Source organism: Cavia porcellus, unplaced genomic scaffold (assembly GCF_034190915.1).
Source record: "Cavia porcellus strain 051 isolate PalLab524CR breed Dunkin Hartley unplaced genomic scaffold, mCavPor4.1 scaffold_8, whole genome shotgun sequence".
In the NCBI taxonomy this organism is placed as follows: Eukaryota; Metazoa; Chordata; class Mammalia; order Rodentia; family Caviidae; genus Cavia; species Cavia porcellus.
The window spans coordinates 64222159-64239617 of NW_026947491.1; the positions used below are offsets into that span (position 1 = coordinate 64222159).

The 17459-nt window shown below is 35.8% G+C and overlaps 1 protein-coding gene across 1 annotated transcript in view; it reads left to right on the forward strand.

Moving 5' to 3' along the window:
* The window catches only part of Lgr5 (leucine rich repeat containing G protein-coupled receptor 5), a 129365-nt gene that overhangs the window by 59746 nt on the left and 52160 nt on the right, over positions 1–17459 (forward strand). Inside the window, exon 3 of the mRNA XM_063255142.1 lies at positions 10957–11028. Within this exon, the coding sequence (XP_063111212.1) occupies positions 10957–11028 (72 nt within the window). The remainder of the gene's footprint in view (positions 1–10956; positions 11029–17459) is intronic.

The window sequence follows — 17459 nt, forward strand, 5'->3', positions numbered from 1 at the left end:
ATGTTAAGGATTTCATGTTCTTGTTTTGTGGACAAATAAAAGATCCTGTGTTTGGTTCGTCAGAGTATAGTCAGACATTAGGAACTAACGGCTGACGATGCCTATTGCTGGCAACCACAAGTTACAGTAAACTTAGATTGGCAGTCTGATTACACATGGCAGGGGAGGGCAAGTTGCTTCCTTTAGTTCCAAGCAGCATTTAAAAATCTTCCCAGATTTTAGTGCTATTGGAATCCGATGCTCATTTTAGAAAAGACATTTGAGAAACTCTAGGGAGATGTTTTTAAGTTACTATTGCTCCCTGGGACTGTTTGCTCATATTATGGTTGGCCTTGAAGAATCTCTATATTAATAGATATCTATCGTTATACATGGAATTTGTAATGAGAGACCACCAAACTTCTTGAAACTGTACTTCTTCACCATGGTATTGAAACTGACAAGACTTGTTCTTCCTGGTCCTTTAAGTTATTTTTCCCCTAAGGATCAAATGAAATGATGATGAAAACATTGGTAACCTATTATGCATGTACTGGGTTGTGTTCGTAAAGTGCTAACACCTCCCTGCCCGTGAATAATCTCCGTGTTCCTTGGTCTTGTCAAAGTAGTTGGTCTCTTGTCTTCATAGATCTGGCAAATGATTATAAATGCTACCTTCTTGAAAAGCCAGTGTTATTCATGGCAGTGATTTTGGCTCTCTTCCAAATGACTACCCACATGGCTAGATATATTTAGCTGTCATTGTGTGCCTGAGTCTTTTGTTGATAATTAAGGCCCTGTTTTGACAGTGCTTTCTCTGCCTTCTTTTTTTTTTAGCATTCCTTTCTCCTTTATCCCCAACTCCTATAAAATGTAGACATTCCCCAAATTTCTCCACTTAATTTTATTGTTCCCTCTCTCAGTACTTTTATGTCTTCCATTCAAGATGTATTTATGGATCCACTGGGAACATAAAAGTGAATAGGACTTGTTACGGGTCATTCACAAAGCCCCTGCCCTTAAGAATTTAAAATTGAGTGGTGGAGACAAATATTAAGCAAAAAAAATAAATAAATAAGAAGAAGAACACAAAATATGTGTTAGTTGTGACAACAGTAGTGAATCACACAAGCATGACTTAGATAAAGAATAAACAAAGATGAAGGAAAGTCTAAGAAAGTGACACCAAAATTAATACTGGGAGTTGAAGAGGAGTTGATGGTACTGGAGTGTTTGGGAAGGGGAACTGAACAAGCAGAGGCCCCAAGATAAGAAAGAATGAGACTGTGTTTGTGATTCTATTATAAGAAAGAGAGGAAAGAGAGACAGAAAGACCTGAGACAGAGAATACTGGAATAAGATAGGAGAGGAAGTCAAAAACCAAATCATTCAGGGCCAACCAGAATTCATTAGGAGCAATGGGAAGCCATTGGAGAGCTCTAGGCAGCTAGTGAAACAATGTGATTTATATGATTTACAATTTTAAAAGACTTTCTGATTCTGTGCACAAAATAGAGAATTATGGAAACAGAGATACTCTGTTTAGTACACTAATCATGCCTGATAAGAAACCCAAGACTTAATTCTATCTCTCCTATATAGATGACTTCAAATCTCTCATTCAGATCTCTTTGGTCATTGACTGCTAGACCACTGGTTTCCAATGTATAATCCCTACACATCAGATTATAACTACCTTGTTATTTATTCTTAATATAAACTTATGTTTATCTGTTCTTACCAGAAATGCAAATTTATGTGCACCAGCCCAATCCCTAAACTGGAAACTCTGGAGATTGACTCAGAAATTTGCCTTTAACAGGGTTTCCTGATGATTCTGATGCTTGGTAAAGTTTAAGGACTATTGTTCTTGGCTAGTGGTTCTCAGAATTTAGAGACATCAGAATTACTTATGGTGCTTATGAAACCATACTTTGCAGGGCCCCAGCACAGAGTTTCTTCACCCATTTGTGGGTTGGAAGAACTTCAAGAATTTGCATTTATAGGAAGTTGCCAGGTAATGCTGATGCTGCTAGTTTAACCAGCATATTTTGAGAATTCCCAACTATCTTGTGACATCTCCACCTACTATCCCACCAATGCTTACGAACTCGACATGTATAGGACCAGATTATTCATGTACCACCCCCATGATAGATTCTCCTGCTTTTCCTGCTTGCCACTCCCTCATTATCTATATGTGTCACTCCTTTGTGTCTCATTCCTTCTCTCTTGCCCCCTATTTCTAGCCAATTTCCAAAAGTTCATAGTTTCGCATTGTCTCTCTGTGTGTTCCTCTACTTCACTACTTACCACCAAACTTAGGTTCTTGTCGTCTCATCTGATTGTCTTTGTCGACTTTCTCACTGCTGGAGAAAATACCAACACTCACAGCTTAAAGGAGGGAAGGCACAAGCTTCCAGGTCTCAGAGGTTTGATCCATAGTTGACTGGCTCCAAGGCAGAAATATCATGGCTGAAGAATACAGCAGAATTAAGCCTCTCACCTCAGGGCTAGTGGGAAGCAGAGAGAAAAGAGAAGAATATAGAGTCACTCCAGCCAGAGCCCACCTGCTTACGCACCCTCAGCAAGGAGGTTGTCAATGATTAATCAATGGATTAATATGCCCCCATGATTCAATCACCTCCCAGAAATCTCACTTCTAATTAATACATGAGACTTTTGGAGGTTTTAGATTTAGTTTAGCTTTTAAATCTAAACTGTGATATTGAATTAACTGGAAAAATTCATTAACTAATTACCTCTCTTAATTTTCCCAACAATGAGTGAGTCATTGTGTCTGGGGATGAACATCATGAAGATTTTCAGCAGATAGTATAAATATTAAATGGTGAGAGCTATTTCAAAATTTCCCAACCTTGAATTAGCGATGACCAGGGCTTATCCCCCCTGAGATTCTGATTTGTAGGTCAGTAGGGACCTTTATATCATTTTTTAAAAGTTCTATATGTGGGGTTAAAAACACTGATATGTGTGGAATCATTATAGCAGAGAAAGACCATGAAGGACTTATCAGCTGATTGAATGAAGGTACTAAAAAAGAGGTCCAAAGGTGAAAGAAGACTTTAATAACATTAGGTGTAGAAGAATGATAAGACACAGAAAGAAAGAATCAAAAGAGAATGACTGATCTGCAACAAAATGTAAATATTCTGTGTGTAAAGATCCAGCAGAATATCCAAACGTGAGTTGGAATACAAGTAAAGAGTAAGAAGAGACTGTTGTAGAAATAATGATTGGGAGGAGTTTTGACAAAGAGATGATAATTATAAGTTCTGGAGGATCCTGAGATAGGGTATTGCTGCATGTTTCCCAGCATGGTTCTCTACCTTCATTAAAATCACCGGTACTAGTCAGTAAAAATGCAGATTTCCACATCCATCCCCAGAAATCTCATTCACTCTTGGGTTGATGCCAAGGGTTCTGAATCTTTTATGCTCCAGAGGTGATGGCAATGCACACTAAAATCTGAGCATCAGTATGGAGGGAGTGATAAAGATATAAGAAGAAAACTTTGGATGACGTCTGTGTTTGGGGAATGAAAATGGAAAGAGGGCTAGAGAAAAGGAAGGAGAAGAGCAGTCCTACTAGTGAGGGTAAAAGATTGTACTGGATTTGGTGAGCTAGGAGAAGAGTTTATGAAGGAGTAGACGAGTTTTCTAATAGCTCCTCAGTTGATACAGCCATTATGTGCTTGTATTTTTCAGGTTTTAGTAGTTGGTCTTGACTAATGTGCCTTTAACCAAAGTATAGCTAAAGATCCAAATTTTGAAGATGAAATACTTTTTTTAGACCAAATTCTCTTGTGTGATCTTTTCTGTGAAAATATATGTGAACAGCTTCTCTTAGGCTCACTTTGCCATCTATAAAGGGCATTTGTTTAAAATGATTGTTATAATAATTAAATAGCTGCAGTAAAGTCCTTAATGTTGTACTTAGTATTTATTGTTTAATAAATGATAGCTACTATTTGTGTGCCCAAAAGCACTATACAAAGCTTATTCAGAGTGCTCACAGAAACTGCTGAATTTTAAAGGTTGATGTATAATAAAGATTATTCTTCAGCTGTTTCTAATCTGATTACATAATTACTGCCCATCTTGGAATCATTAGGCTGGACTAGAAGAAACTGCAGCACTATGGTCAGCTGTCTTTGGAAATAAGATTGAATAATCATCAGTAAATATTAATAGTGCTCCCTGTTTAATATAGGCAACAGGATTCTTGACCTTAGAAGTCTATCACCTAATCAAACAGACTACACATGAAAGGGCAGCAAATGAATCTCTAAAGACAGCACTGCATAAAAATATCTTATAGAAAAGCTGACTTGTAATAAAGTGATTAAAGAAGATTTCACAAAGGAATTGAAATTTATTAATCTCTGGGGAAGAAATTACAGCTCATTATAGCAAGATCTCTCTGTTGGCCTGAAAGAGTTTGTTCAGTCCAGTGGTCTTAGCCCTTGCACCTTAAATCACAATATTCTTGATCCAATTTAATAATGAAAGCAAAATGAACAATTGGAAAAAGGGAATTTTTGGCTCAATTTGACTTTTTTTTTTCTTCAGTCAAGAGAACAGTTGAACAAATGCTATGATTTTTGTAACGAAGGCTACTGAATCGACTTCAGCAATCCTTACCAAAGATGAACTTAAAAAAATCTCTGAACTATCTGGGCTCTTCTAATTAACATAGGCCTCTTCCAAAAGCAAACCTACTGTTATAGGTTTGGTTATTTACAGTGATGAGGATGCAAAATTAGTCATGAAGGAAAATAAATAGATCACAGCTGACTCTTAAGATTTTTACTATTCATTGATTAATTCTACTAACTAATTGTCCTTTGTTACTTTTGTGGCCATCACATTTACAGGTTTGAATTTTTTTTTTTTTTTTTTGTGGTACCAGGGATTAAACTCACAACCTCAGGCGCTTATGCCGCTGAACTAAATCTCCAGCCTCACAGGTTTGACTTTGAGTTTATCCAATACTTGCAGGTACTGAATATCTGGTCATAGTAAGAGTTAGACAAAAATAGGACAAACATGGTTTTATCGTTCGTTTCCCTTTTGAAAATCACTAATTACTGTATTATTATAGTTTTAGCTACCTTTATTTTAACGTAACTTTTTAAGGAGAATATATTGACACTTCATAAGGAATTAGGTTATCACTTTTTATTAGTATATGTTTGCAGTAATAAAATGGTGATTACACTCAATTTGGGAGTTGGCACATGTACATAGCACATTCTTAATTATTTTTACTTCCCTTTACCCTCCCCTCTGTCTGCCACCCCCCCATGTCTTGGTCCCCTTTCTATTTGCAAAAGAAAACTTTCTCTATTTCTTATTATCTCTCTTTTATTTTGCTTTTTAATATATTTCTACTTTGGGTTTCTCATATAACAGAAACTATGTGGCACTTAAAGCTTGTGTGTCTCATTTATTTTGTTTAACATTATGGTCTTCAGATGGGTCCATTGTCTTCTGACTCAAATGTTTCCTCTTTATGGCAGAGTAGTACTCACCCAAATCCAAAATGCCAGGGAAGCCCGTGTTGAAACAGTGGTTGGGCACAGTAATTTTCCAAGGGTGTAGAGAGCAGGTCAAAAGTCTCTTTTATCCCCAGAATTATTGTGCACACACCTCTCCCTCTCTCTCCATACTGCTGTCCAGAGAAAAAAAGTTAAACCTCCTTCTTACAAAATGAGGCTATCCAAAATAAAGTCCTTTACATGTCTTTAAAAATTCAAATAACTTTAGTTATTTAAAGAAACTTACAAATTCTCAAAAATATTTAGTTGAACATTTATAATACCAAAACATCCACTGGTTTAATTTATTGGAAGAAAAATGTATCAATTAACTATTATAAATCAGTGGGGGTTTTGTTTTGTTTTTTGTCAATTTTTTCCTTTTTGTGGCAACTAAGTAAAAAGCAATATTGTAATAATATAAGGCTTATATATGGTGCAATGTCTTCCTAGATAAAAACCTTGTTTTAGGGGGAAAAAAAACCTTTTTTAATAGCTTATAAAAATGCACACTTCCTTTTGGGTTTTTCTTTCTTTTTTTATTTTATTTTTTTTCCTTTGGAAACAGATCTTGCTATGCATTTCAGACTGACCTTGAACTCACTGTGTAGCTGAGACTGGCCTTGAATTTGCAGTGATCCTGCCTTTTCCTTCCAAGTACTGAGATTAGAATCATGTGCCACTTTCAGGCTAAAAGTATATTTAATTGTTTCTTAAGTATTATTTTATTATAGAAATGAAGATAATAGAAAAAAGTATTTCCATGAAGTAATAATTCTAGAAATAGAATTTTTTTAAATTCAGCCATATAGTATTGTGGGTCCCTAGTATTGAAAATGGTCTCTCATATTTGTTAGTTCAAATCAACACTGGAAAGGGAAAGTCTGTGTATGATTCTGTCTATATACTGCTTACACAGTTGAAAGTCTGGTTTTTTTCCCTATAGTTTCTATGTATTTAAGTTTTTAAATCACTAAAACCATCTTACATAGTAAACAAGAGAAATGATTTCCTTAAATTGTTTGTTTGTGTTTTGCTATGTTTTGTTTTTTGTCAGTGAATCAGATCTGCTGCCAACCCAGAAAAATACTTAATAGCACATCATAAATTCTTTGCTTTAAGGCAGAGCCCCTAATAGCAAAGGTCAGTGGTTCCATAGATTTCTCCTGAATACAAACTCAGGGACACTGAAATCCTTACTCAGAAAAAAAGAACAATTTCTGTGAAATGACTTTTAGCAAATGTAATAGAAGAGTAGTTTCCCAATAGTGTACATGGCTGAAAATAAAACATTTTCTTTTCTCCTTTTTAATTTTCAAGATCAGTATCCTCAAAACCATCAGGTACCTGATGACAGTATAGTAACTGCAGTCACTGATAAGCACTTACAGGAACACTGTGAGCTGAGAGCTCAAAAGTACCCTGCTGAAGACATGATGGTGAATAGGGTTTTTAGAGACATTTTGACTGAAATAACAGTTACTAGTCAGTTTAGATTGATCAGTGAAGCTATTGATCACAGCCCACCAAACGTGAGTATGCTTTAATTCAGTAAGCTACTCTTCTGTGTTATACATAATTCATTTACTTGATTTATTTACATATAGCAGTGTGGATAACCAATCAGATGCATGTAGGCTGTACAGTATATACAGTGTTGCTTTTCTTTCTTTGTGCCATGATGCACCAGGTTAGGTTTTCTTCTAGACCAAACCATACTACTCCTTGCCACCTCCCTCACTGATACACTACAGCAGGATCTCATGTCTGAATACTCCAATGCCTCCTGCTTCCCATAATCTATTCTTCTCTTCAAAAGGCCCCAACCGAAGCACTCTTAAAAAATCACATCTAAGCACATTGCTCTCCAGTTCAGTGTCCTTATTGGAGCCTCCAAACATGTGTGGAGAGGCCCCCTGTGCCTCCCTGATCTCCCTTCCTGATGGACTCCTCCTCAGCCATCCCATTCCAGTCTTGTCTGCCTTTCGTGCAGCTTCCAGACCACATAAGGCACAACCTCCACGGCTCAGACCTCTCAGCAGACAGGTTTCCCTGACCATCTTATCTAAATCACCCTCAACAACACTGCCCATGCTCTCTGTTCCTTTGTCTCGGTTTTTCTTTCTTCAGAGCACTTTTCATGTTATACATTCACTTATCTTTTAATTTCATGACTATATCCCTGCTTGAGAATGGAAATTTTATGAGGCCAGGGGCTTTATCAGTCCATTATTCACTGCTGTCGCACTGAAACCTAACTAGAGAAGGCCCCCAATAAATGCTTGTTGGATATAAAAGATAGCATGAAAGGATGAAAAAGGACATTCTTTTCCTAATTAGAGTGACTGTTAGGAAACAGCAGCATGCAATGCCTATGATAGTTCAGGTGTGCCAACTGCAAGCTAACAGCACAAAGATGAAAGGGAAATAAAGCTAAGACAGTGAAATGTTGAGATTGGAACAGCTTTGCAAACATGACTCCTTGAGGCCCACATCTAGGCAGGCGTGAAACAGCCTTGCCAGCTAAGTAATCCTTCAATCGCACAGTTGTTTGCAGAAGATAACATAGGGATCCATTCTTCAGTTATACATCCAAAACAGCTTCTGGACTCGAGGCAGTTCAGCTCTACAGAGTCACCCAGGAGCCCAGATGATTGCTGTCATTTTGCTATTCCCGTTTTTCCTTTCATGAAATGTTCTCCACTGTTATCACTGATGCTGTCTCACCAGTATCACTTGTACAGGAAAGGAAATAAAGGAAATTGCGGACAATTTTCCTTTTAAAGAGACAGCACAGAAGCATCACATAGCCTTTTTGATCAAAGTCAAACTTCATCGTGTAACCACATTGAAATGCAAAAAAGACTGGAAAATGAGGCCATAGCTGAGTGGCCATGTACTTTGCTAAAACCCAAAGTGTTTGAATTCTAGAAGAAGAGGGAAATGGATACTGGGGAATAGTTAGTAGTCTCTACTTAAATGATTAGTTGAGGGCTACTTAGTAGCTACTATGTTACAGGCACTATTCAAAGCCCTATAATAGACACAAAGACAATCCCCAGGGTTTATTCGTCCTAAAGAAGACACATACTATAACACAGTGCAGTAAAAAACACTATCCAAAAGCTTCACTCTAGGGGGGAGGGAAGGAAAAGGGACTAAAAGGGGATTAAGATGCGTTATGCACCTGTAGCAGCTTTTCATGAGGAATGTGAACATTATGTACTACACATGTGTACTAATAAAAATTTTTAAAAGCTTCAGGATAGAAAGGAAGGAAATGAGAGAAGAGTGTTTAATATGAAGTAAAAGACTGAGTGGGAGAAAGTAGAGGACAAGTCTAAGAACAGCAAGCTGTCCATCTGGTTTTGTTCACACATAAAAAGAGGTGTGAGAGAAGAGGCTAAGGGCTTCTTATTTCTTTTCACTTGGTGTAGGAACTGGCACAGGGTTTTGGAGGGCAGTATATGATCAGAAATGGCCATAAGTGAATGGGAGAATAGAGAACTTGACTATGGAGAATCCCAGTGTTTTTTTCTGAGACAGCTCTGTAGGAAATTTAAAAAATACCTCTACAGTCACCTTGGTCAAATATTAAACTGAATTACTTGTATTAACATATTTTTGAGTACTTGCCACCATTAGACTATGACCTTCAAATTTTTCTGACCATGTACAAGAAGAAACAGATTTCTTTCTCTTTGTCTACTCTGTCTACTCTAGGTTTTCATTCTGTCTATCTTATGTTTTTATTCTTAATGGTAAGCTGCGCCTTGTTTGAAAAACACTTCTTCAGGCACAATAAAGAAGCAGGAATAATATGAGATAAGAGATATTCTAGTTTTCTAAAAGATTGTGTTGGTTAAGGGAAAGAAAAACAGATATAAACAACCGCAAGACAAATAGAGAATTCATGAAACTTTGGAGCTAGAAGGGACCCAAAAAGTCTTGTTCCCTTAACATTATATATAATTAGGAAGAAAATGAAGCAGAGAAAAATTACTAACTTAAGGGCTCCAAGTAAGTAAGTTCTGCAAATGCAAGACAATGCTTTGTGGGAGGTCTAAATCCCTTCTTATGCATTTAAATTATTTTTTCAAATTTCAAAAATTGTGGTATATATAATTGGTAGCAAACAAATACTGCTTTTAATAGAAATACTATTCAGAAGTTCTATTCAGAAATGTAGTATTCATTTAAATATTCACTTACAGTCTTTTATCAGGTGTATGGACAGGCAACGGGACTTATATATAAAGTTGTACGGTAAATCCATCAAATCAGTGATCTCAGTGACTGAATTACTTCTCCTCTGAAGATACAATCAAATACATATATTTGAGGCTGGGGATATAGCTCAGCAGCACAGCACCGGCCTGACAAGTGCAAAGCCCTGAGTTTGATTCCCAATACCTACCCCTCCCAAAAAATATATATATACAGATTTGAGGCCATTGAGTATCTGAAGAAAAAGTATATACTCTTATCCCTCTGTCCCCAACTACATCCTTGAAAGACTGAAGTAGTTTGATTTTCCCTTCCACCCACCCATCCTAGGATATGACTAGCTCCTCAAAAGATTTTGGTACTCTTCTGAAGTAATAGCAACACTGGATTTTTTGGTTTTGTAAGACTATTTAATACCTCATATCATGGCTTTGATGTGACTGCTTGAATATGTACTGCACCACCTGCAAGAAAACACCAGATGTTAGAACTACATGTCTTATTGATCTATTTCCATATTTTCTCACCTTGACTAATTCCCACTTACAACAATATTATAAAGCAAACTTTTAAAAAGTTACCAATAAATGATGTCAAAACTTTGTACTAAATAAGCAATGTTAATATCTGATCCTAAGCTCTTTGTATTTTCCATATTTTAAGGCATTTCTTAATTAAAACATGTTAAATTAATTAAACTACTCTACCTTTTTCTGATAATTAAAAAAAATGATTTTGATAGTCTACATATTTCTGGATAGTTTACAGATTTCATCAGTTTACTAAAAAAGTATGGTTGATCAATAATTGCATTCAAAACACTCTTATTCTTGAATATTTTATTATAAAGAATCAGTAACAGTTACATTTTGACATAATTTTTTAAAATTACTAAATGATATTTAACCGTGGTTTAAAAAATTTAAGGACATATATGTTCACATACATACACAGTATAAACTATTAATGATTTATTGTAAAATAAGTAATTTATTACATTTCTTCTTAGATATTTTTTCTGAGACATTTTGATTAGAAATTGTTCACAACATGTAAGAAAACAAGGTTCTTTACAGTTGCTTTTGACATTTGTGGTTTGAACAAAATTGTAGTGTGCGTAACAACTAGGTGAATTTCACATGAGAGAGCCGTGCTCACCACCCATCTCTCCTCTCCATTGAAACCCGCAGACGTCTTGCTGGAAACGCTTTGACATACATTCCCAAGGGAGCATTCGCTGGCCTTTACAGTCTTAAAGTCCTGTAAGTAAACAACTGTTATTGCACATTTATCTTATTTTAGTGTTACATGGCTGCTGATTAACTTGAAAAGTATGAGTTCCCTAATAGGCCATTTAGATACTTAAGGTAATTCCTTTCAACTCAAATCTACCTTTATTGGGGCTATAGCATCATAATATTTGTAGCTAAATTTGCATATGAAAAAATTCATCATCTTTCATCCTTTTCTAACTTTAATATCTACAATTGTTTACTTCTAAATAACCACCTTACCAAACTTCTAAGAATATTTCTCTTTTCCTTTAAGTTAGGAAGCTAAGGGCCACGACTCAGAGTATGATCAGTAATGTTGATTTTGATCACTGCAGTGCTAACATAGACTATAGTTTTGTTTCCTTATAATGTGCTGAATGTCTACCTGCATGTGGATGTAGAAAAGCCTAGTGCATAGGAAATGCACTAATTGTTTCATTAAAATGCCACTGTATTGTGAAGTCTAAATGTAGGTTTTCTTATCGTTTAATGTCCAACTTTCGGATTTATTAGGAAACTCTTAATATTGACAACCTCCTTCTTCTGGTACCCATTGCTTAATTGTTTTTCAGTTTGCTCTAAATAGAAAAAAAATCATTAATGCAAATTGAAAGCCATTCTAAAAAATTTTACTTTAGAAAAAAATATTCTGATTTTATTTCCTTTCTTTGACACAAAGGTCACTGATTCTTAAAAATAAAATATTTGACTTATTCATGCTTGATGAGAATTGAATTTTAGCAGATTGAGGGATATGCAAATTTAAAAAAAAACAGGTGAATTAAATTTAATAATTTGCTATAAGCTAAGCTCAATGGCAGAACTATTGTTTGGCCTGCCGAGGTGTTTGGGTTTGGTTTTCTTCTCCATTGTATCTTTTTTTGTTAAGCAGAAATATATTTAAGTTGTGATAGTGTCAAATCCTAATGTCAGTTCCTTACGTAGTAAAAATCTGAGTTGCAGTACCAGGTCCAGTGCACCTGCATCTTTACCAGTTCAACCAAATATTTGTAAACATTTGAAATGAATCATGAAAGCAAAGTTTACATAAGGCATTTAAAGTGATGTTTTCTTCCATCAAAGTATATACTAGGAAATATTTTGATGCTTAGTAAATAAGTTATGCTATAATCAACTATTTTAATTCACTTAACAAGATGAACACTGGGCGAGCTCATGTGTATATATCAGGGGACCTCCAGCCATCATAATTTTATTTAAAATGCAGTTATATTAATGCATATAAATAATACATGAATTACACAAAAACTATCATAATTACATAAAAATGTAACTTTAAATCAATTTTATTGAACTAAATTTTTAATTTTTATTTTAAAAAGCAAAACAGAAAAAAGAACAGAAATAATACAGAACAACTACTTCCAAGATAACAATATGTAATTTTAAATCTTTACTTTCTCATGATTTAATTACTCATGTTACCCATGATTTATTTTCATCACTACATTTTCAAACTTTCTACTGTATACTTCTACTTGCATGATGTTTCTGTTGAATATTCTCTACAATATACTTGCAGCTAAAGATGTCGTCTGTCTTGGTCATTAATAGATCCCCGGCTCCTAGAACAGTGCCTCACATATAGCAGACCACTCAGTAAATATCTATGGAGTAAATGTTTCAGATTTACAATACAGAGAAAGCAAGGGAGCTCTGAACTCCATAATTTTTAAATTTTGTATATGAACCCTATGCTATATGTTTATTAATGGACTATTACATGCTATTCAAAAACTATGTTTTCATATCTGATATGGACTTCTACCTAAACACATGTGCTACTCAGAATTGCATGTACAGACTTCTCTGTGTCCTATGATGCCTTTTGTCTGAAACCCTAGGAAAGTATTAGCTTAATGATAAAAACAGGAAAGCACAGATGCCATGGTTTGCATGTAGTTTGAGCTTGCCCCCTTTAAGTTCATGTGCTAGGAGCTTGGTTCTAGTGAGGAGTTGAGATGGTGGAACCTTTAACAGCCAGGGCCTGGAGAAAGGACATTTCACCATTAAGAATATCAGTCTCAGAAGGGATTAATGGAGTTGTCCCCATGATCCTGTGTTGGTCTTGTGTTTCTGGGAAAAAAAATATCCAAGACTCACAACTTAAACACAGATTAATTTTGGCTCACAGTTTTCAGAGGATTCAGCCCAAGTTTGGCTGGCTCCAATGCAGAATAGGGCAGTGGAAGACATGGCACAGAAATGCTGCTCACCCTGTGGCAGCCAGGAAACAGAGAGAGGGAGACAGGTGAGTCAAGGACCAGATATACCCTTCCAGCTCACACCCACAGCAACCCAATAGGTGACCACCTGTACAGAGCTGTACAGATTGTATAGACCACCACCATACAGTCACCTTACAAACATGAGACATGTGGGGAACATTTTAGATCTAAACTGTAACACTGTGGTTAGTTTCAGAGAGAGAAAATTGTTATACAAAGAGCAAGGCTGGCCTCTGAATCTCTTTCATTTCCTGTCTCACTGTGATTGCTCTTGCACCTACCATTGTTGTCCTTCCTGATGCCTTGATTTTGGCACTTGATTTTGGACTCTCAACCTCCCAAAGCATGAGCTAAATAAACCTTTTGCATTATAAAGTTAGCAGCATCAGGTGTTTCGCTACAATTGCACAAGACAGGAAGAAAGTGGATTTTTCTCTCAAGCTTACCACGTAAATGTGCATTTTCACAAAGAAAAAAAAAGTACAAGATGTGTGTTACTAGATGCTTTTTACCCATTCCGAAATAACCAATGTTTCTTGTCCTTTATACAGTCAGCCAGTAAAGTAACCCTCTTGGTTACTTGCAGTGGGCAATGCATCAGTCTCACACACAGTCAGAAATTCAGCAATGCTAATGGATGTAATTCTCAAAGTGGCATTTAACAAATTAATCCTGGAAATACAAGATCCATAAATGCTAGGACAGATTGTGGTATCAAGACAGTGGAACCAGACAGTCATACCTGATTCTTAGTGAAATTATGTCTAGAAATGTGTGCGACACACTATGGAACTGCAGAGGCTGATAGCATTTCATATAGTGCTAAGGCTTGGCTAAGGACTTGGTTCAGACTTGGCTTCCTAGGAGAGAGGATTTTATCAGAAAGATGACCCGGAAGCTGAACTGTGAAGCACAACCTTGCCTTTGGCACCCAAAGACAACAATATACCTAAAGACGGAGAGGCAAAAAGATCTGAGATGAAAAGGTAGTTCTAAGAAGTTTAGTATGCCAGTGCTCAGGAGATAAGGTGAAACATATTTAACATAAACCTTGGAGAAACAAAAAGAGATCCTGGTTATAGTGATCCCATGCATCATATCAAGAAAAGAAAAGAAAAGCACACTATTGTGTTTAAACATGACAAGGAGCCAAGGTACAAGATGCAAGAAAAGAAACGTTCAGACTACACTTCAGCTAGATCACCACAGTATGGGGAGGACTCGAGAGGAGCAAGATCCTACTGGGAACTGTGTTCACTCTTTTAGGTGCTGTCTTAAAGACTAACATTCAATGAATGCACTTAAATTGTGAGATATCTTAAAACCATGTATTTGGCCATTAGATCAATGGTTCTCAGCTGTGGTGTTCCTGCTTGCTATGCAGTGTTTTGAAAAATCTCTGGGGGCATTTTTGGTTGTCTAGATGATTGACACATAGTAAGCTGCATGTGATGTGCTACATAACCCCAGAGAAGGTGAATTCTTCAGCTTCTTGCTTGATTTCCGTCTGTACCTACTCACCAAATATAGATCAGTAGTACTTCAGTGCATAATTGTTCTGAAAGGGCTTACGAGAAGTTCTTCATAAGCCTAACAATTTATACAGGGAGGATTAAATAGAATAAATATTATTTTTCAAAATCATTGAGTTTAACTAAGTATGTTCACCTCACCTATTATTGGTACTTCGTAAGATTTAGTTTAAAGTAGTGTTAGTGCTACCACAAAAGCCACAAAACAAAGTAAAAATATATAACTCCATAAGTGCAAAATTTTCTTTGAAATATGTGTTTTAAATAAAGAGAAAAATAAGAAACTGGAATTTCAGTGAAATTCAGCAACAAAGTTTGCTTTATAAATATTTCATATCTCTGCCTTTTAAAATATCTGGAGCACTAACATCCAACATGTATGTTTTGATCATCATTTAATGATTAATTTACTTGACAGTGGATCAATGATTTTTTTAATCTTACTTTTTCAATGCATATCAGAGTCTACTGCCCAGTTTTCTATAAAGGCAGTTTGTGACACTCTTTTTCCAAACAAACCTTGACTCACCATTTCCTCTGGGGACCTTCTGAAATGCTGGAGAAGGAATGTTCATCTCAGCATGCTATGAAATTTTCAAGCAAGTTTTCTGTGGTATCTTAACACTATATTATACTAGGTCATAGAAAATTATTTTGGCCCTAATATTATCCACAAGGAACACTTATTAGTGAGAATATCCATGACATTTATGAGTATCACTTCATTTTCCATACTATAAATTATGTAATTTATTGTGGCATATTTGTTTTAATGTATATCATTCCCTTTATCTTATATATAAGTATGTCCATTATTACATATCTGATATAGTTTTTATTTTATTTCTAGACTTCTAGTCTCATGGTCCTATTTTTGCATGGAATTGCCTCTGATCATGTTATTTTGCTTGCATCCAATCTTACTGATTAAAAGTAGAAGCAAGCATCTGACTCATTCACAAAAGTATCTCCTAGGGTAGTCACTTAATTTACTATAAATTTGCTATGTATTATATTTTCTATATATCTCCTTAGTAATACACTCAAGATGGTATGTTATATTGACCTTTTTCCCAAAAGAATGTATATAGATAGCCTGTATTCACATCAATTTCATTCAAGTATAGTAGAAAAGAAATTATAAAGTATTTTTTATCAGACAGCTATTTTAAAGAGAACAAGAGACATTAAGACATTATGCCAAGCCATTGTTGATTTTCCTATTGTCTGGTTTTGAAGGCCTGTAATTCCTTCATTACTCTGCTCTGATCAGTTTTATACTATTTTGTTTTGTATGAATTTATTGTTTGTGAAGATATAGACAACTGTTTAGAAGAAAATAAGACATACTATGGAAGCCACTGTAGATCTCCTGTTGTCTTGCTTTGAAATTTGTGTCACTTACATTGTTTTCTTCTGATATGCTTTGTTCTGCTTTATTATGTTTAGTTTTACCCTCTTTAAAATAAAAAATAAGAAAATTTTATTAAAGGAAGCATCAGATCCAATAGTGTTGAGCATCACAGCAATAGAGGTAAAGTAATGAACAAGATGGACCTGCCCTATTCTCACAGAAACTCAGTTATTTTATGAAGTTCCAAAGAGGCTGGGAATAAAACAAATAGCTACTTATACTGCAGTATGATAAGGAAGATAATACAAGAGTAATATTCATTTAGTGTCTGACCTGGATAAAGAGAATAAGGAAAAGATATCATAAAAGAAGAAAAAGATAATAGAGATTCAGCCTATTAAGATAAGAATGAAGTTGGCAACAGCTATCATTACATAGATCTATTTTCTATCTAAAAATCTTATTACTGTGATCTCTGAAAGATCACCAATATTTGGGATTATTGTTGTATTAGTCAACTTCCCATTGCTATGACAAAATACCTGAAGAAGTAAGTTAATATAAGAGAAGATTTACTTTGCTTCACAGTTTTGGAGATTTCACCCCATGGTCACTTGGCCTCATCATTTTGGGCCTGGGACAAGGCAGAACATCATGGCAGGGAGCTCATGATAGAGCTGTTCACCTGGTGGTGGCCAACAAGAAAGAGAAGTGAGAGAGGAAGGGAGGGAGGAAGGGAGAGCCAGGAAATGCAGCAAGGAGTGAGGCTACTACTATCCTATTGTAGAGCACATTCCCAATGATAACTTTCTTCTACCAGGTCCCACCTCCTAAGGATTCCACCGTACCCTGCAGCATCACAGGCTGGTGGCCAAACCTTCGACACATGAGACTTTGGAGGGTCACTGCATATCCAAGTCGTAACAATCCCTACAAACATTAGACTTAATTTTAAAAAAAGTTATTGGTTTTATATCATTGAATTCTCAATCCAATGAAATTCTGAGCCAGGCAGTCTTCAGCAAAGGTTTATTTTCTTGTGTAAGCCATTCAGTCAAAGTAGGCTCCTTCTCCTGTCACCCTGCACCAAGACCAAAGCAACATGGAGGAGTTAGGAAAAAATAAATAAAAACTACAGAAAAGTCACAAGTAGCCAGAATTCTCCTATTCCAAGGTAGGCCCACTTATAGAGCCTTGATAGCTACCTGATATCTTTACAAAGGATGATTAAGCAGAAGGAATACCTAAGAATCAGATGAATGGTCACAAAATCTCTACTCCATA